At 57.5% G+C, this 3,757-nt stretch overlaps 1 protein-coding gene across 1 annotated transcript in view; it reads right to left on the bottom strand.

Moving 5' to 3' along the window:
• Positions 1–3,757, bottom strand: part of WDR27 (WD repeat domain 27) — a 103,919-nt gene that overhangs the window by 91,573 nt on the left and 8,589 nt on the right. Inside the window, exons 3-5 of the mRNA XM_006882841.1 lie at positions 2,983–3,107; positions 1,347–1,460; positions 633–684 (exon numbers count right to left, since the gene is read on the bottom strand). Of these exons, the coding sequence (XP_006882903.1) occupies positions 633–684; positions 1,347–1,460; positions 2,983–3,107 (291 nt within the window). The remainder of the gene's footprint in view (positions 1–632; positions 685–1,346; positions 1,461–2,982; positions 3,108–3,757) is intronic.

The raw sequence follows: 3,757 nt of genomic DNA on the forward strand, positions 1-3,757 counted from the left end.
CAGGGACCCATCCCACTGTCCACAGAGTGACTAAGGACCCACCCCACTGTCCACAGAGTGACCAGGGACCCATCCCACTGTCCACAGAGTGACCAGGGACCCCTCCCACTACCCACAGCCAGGGTCCCATCCCACTGTCCACTGATAGTAACCAGGGACCTATCCCACTGTCCATTGAGAGTGGTAGGGTCCCATCTCACACTGTCTGTCCACAGAGACCAGGAACCCATCTCACACTGTCCACAGGAGTGTACACAGGAGAGTGGTCGGGGACCTCGCCTCACAATGGCCACAGAGATACGTCAGAGACCCACACAGCCCCTATCTCACATGACCTCCAGCCGTCAGCAGGGTCCCCATCACACACTGTCCACAGGGAGGGGATGGGGCCCCAGGATGGGGCCCCATGTCAGTGGACACATGCTACTTTCCTGAAACAATCTTGTGCTTGGAGCAAAAGCTTCATCTGAAGGTAAAAGGGAGCTAAGTAACCACGAGTCACTTCCATTGTTCACAGCGCAGGACCTGTGATGCGAGGAGCATCCCCACTGCTGGAAGGGGAAGCCCTGTCGTGGGGCAGTGTGCACACAGGAGTGAGGGAACAGCGAGGCAGAGGGGGGGCGCAGCCTTACCTGTTAGCACTGGCGAGGTGTGCACTACTGTCCCCACACGATGGTCCCACACCTGCAAGAGGGGAAGGAGGTGGAGCCGTGGCCTCTGCTGGACATGACCCTCCAGCTACAAACCACCTTCTGTGGACAGGCAGCTACAACAGACAGAGTAAGAGTATACGAGCACTCCACCAGGGACCGACAGCCGGGCATTCGGCAGACCTGGAAGGTATAAAGCCAAGAAGCGACATTTCCCAGCCAAGACTCAGCACAGTCACAACTGCAGCCAAGAGGGACTCAACTCGCGTGTGCCTGAGAGTTCCCTCACCCACGTGTCCCCCACGCATGCCCCCCAGGCCCCAGTTCCTAGGACGACCAATCCAGCACCATGATTCCATTTTACAAAGATGAGGTGCAGTCGTCAACTGTCCAGTGTGTGAGGGCTTGAGCTGGAATTTCTCCAGAGGCAGCGAAACCATGAAGGACGTCAACTGCTTTTACCTACCCACTGACTCACCAAACCCACCAGCCCACCACATCCACCAGCCCCCAAAACCCACAAGTCCACCAGACCCATCAAAACCTAGGAAACCCATCAGCCCCCCAATGCCTCAAACTCACCAATCCAAGGAACCCAAAGATCCATCCAAACCACTGACCCACCACACCCATCACCCACTACAACTGCCAGCCCAGAAAGGCCTGCCTCTGAGAGGTCCGATGTCCCATGTGTACCTTAAAGCTCCTGTCCTCCGACACAGATATGACGGTGTGCACTTGCCACGTACAGAATGCCAGCGCGGTCACCGGAGCCAGGTGGCCCAGAAGCTTGGCCAGGATACAAAGCTTCTGGGGGAAGTTGTCAGGGTAAGTGGCCAGAAGCCTCACGTCCTCCACAGGAGAAAGTTTTCTTCCAGAACCTCAACTTCTCAATGTGACCCAGTGTGTGAAGTCCAACAGGCGAGGGTCAAGTGTCAGAGTCAAGTGAGGTGGAGAGTCAAAGAGCAGCGACTCAGCAGACAACGAGCAGACCAAGCCAGGTCTGAGCAGATCTAGACAGAGGTGCCTATCTCTGCTGCCCACGCCAGCCTTCACCCTGCCCCTGTCCACCGCACAACTGCTCACCTACTCCTCTCCACCTGTCCCTGCCCACCCCACACCTGACCCTGTCTACTACACACCTACTCACCTACTCCTCTCCATCAGACCCTGTCCACCCCACACCTGCTCACTTATTCCTCTCCACCTGACCCTGTCTACTACACACCTGCTCACCTACTCCTCTCCACCTGCCCCTGTCCACCCCACACCTGCTCACTTATTCCTCTCCACCTGACCCTGTCTACTACATACCTGCTCGCAACTCCTGTCTACCCTGGTTCTGTCCACCTATCCTTGTCCACCCCATTCCTGCTCACCTATTTCTAGCCAATCTGGTTCTTTCCACCTGCTCCTGTTCATCCTGTTCCTGTCAACTTAACCTTGTCCACCCTCCATCTGTCCACCTGCTCCTGTGCACCCTATACCTGTCGATGCTGCCCTGTCCATCCTCTCCTGTCCACGTGCCCTGCCCCTCTGCATCCTGTCCCTGTGTATTCCATTCCTACCCACCCTGCTCCCATCTGCTCTGCTCCTGCCCATCCTGCCCTGTTCCACACACACCTGCAGAAGGTCCCCCGAGCAGCCACCTTCCTCCTCGGCCCTCCCCTCCCTCTCCTCGTCAGTCCTCCCCACCCTCCCACTCCCTTCTCCCCTCCTCTCCCTTGTCCACTCCCCCTTCCCTGCCCAGTCCTCCCTTCCCTGCCCCCTCCTGTCCGCCCTCCCCGTCCCATCCTCCCTTCCCTCTCCCTCCTCTGTTTACCCTCCCTCTCCTCCCCTTCCCCCTCCCGTTTATCCTTCCTCTTCAGTCCTCCCTCCCCTCTCCCTCCCCCTCCCCAGCCCAGGCCCCCTTCCCCTTCTTCCTCTCCCCTCCGCTCCTCCCCCTTCCCCTGCCCTCTCCCTCCTCTCCTCTGGAGCAGGCTCTCCTGTCCTTGGCCCTTTTTTATTTCTCCCTCTCTCCGACCTGCATCCCACCTTCCTCATCCCAGGGATTTACTGTAGTAACATGAGCTGGTGGGATGACGGCTGATTCTGATTTTGTTATCCTGCCTCCAAATCCCTCAGCAGCCCCAGTCTGCACCAGGAGGGAGGTGTCACAGAGTGACAGTGTCAGAGGTCCCTAGCACCCATATGGGGTCCGGACTGATGGGTGTCTCACACCCAGGGCTACTGCACAGGCTGTGATTTTCAAAGGCTCCATAAACCCACACCGCAGAGCTTGCCATACACAGCATATCTGTAGAGGCTCAAAGGATCTCTGTTCCCACCCTACCTGGACATCCAGTATAAGGACACCATTCCCAGCACACACGGCCACAGTGCGGTCATCTGGGCTGAACTTCATGCAAAGCACCGTGCCCAGGAGGGAGCCCAGGACCGTCCCACAAGGAGCTGTTCCTGTGGGTGCATCAGTGTCAGCCCCTGAATGTGCCCCCATCCCTCTCACTGGCCCCAAGTGCTGGCTCTCACTGAAAACCCAGAGACACCAGGTCCCATGACACACTGTCCTCAGGACACAGTGGGGACATGCAGAGCTGTCCTGAGGATTCAGCTCAGGGGGACTACTGGCCATCTCACACATCCATGCAAAGGAACAAGAGGACAGGAGGGTATAAAGGAACTGTCCGAGAACTATCAGGAAACCTCTGCTGTCTAAGGAGAGTGGTGGGGACAGGGAGACAGGGGCAGGCAAGAGCCAGGACAGAAGAAATGGGGGCTACAGAGCAGGTGTGGACACTGTCAGAATCCCTCACGTGGCAGCACAGTCAACAGCGATGAGGACAAGTGAGTGGGCGTGCAGCAGATCAGGAGGAGAGGGCAGGCCTGACACACAGGGAAGAAACTGGGCCAGGGTGCTCCAGGGAAAAGAGGCGGGCGGGCCAGGAGGCTGATGTGCGGGGGCTGCAGTGTTCACCAGAGATGCTGAGACTACAAGCAGACGTCTAGACACTCCAATCAGCAGCTATCCACACCATCCACACAACAGAGTAATCTATACATCACACAGAGGAGGAATCTATACATCCACACAGAGGAGGAATCTATAC

This window comes from Elephantulus edwardii, unplaced genomic scaffold (assembly GCF_000299155.1).
Source record: "Elephantulus edwardii isolate Elephantulus edwardi_28Jun2011 unplaced genomic scaffold, EleEdw1.0 scaffold00024, whole genome shotgun sequence".
In the NCBI taxonomy this organism is placed as follows: domain Eukaryota; kingdom Metazoa; phylum Chordata; class Mammalia; order Macroscelidea; family Macroscelididae; genus Elephantulus; species Elephantulus edwardii.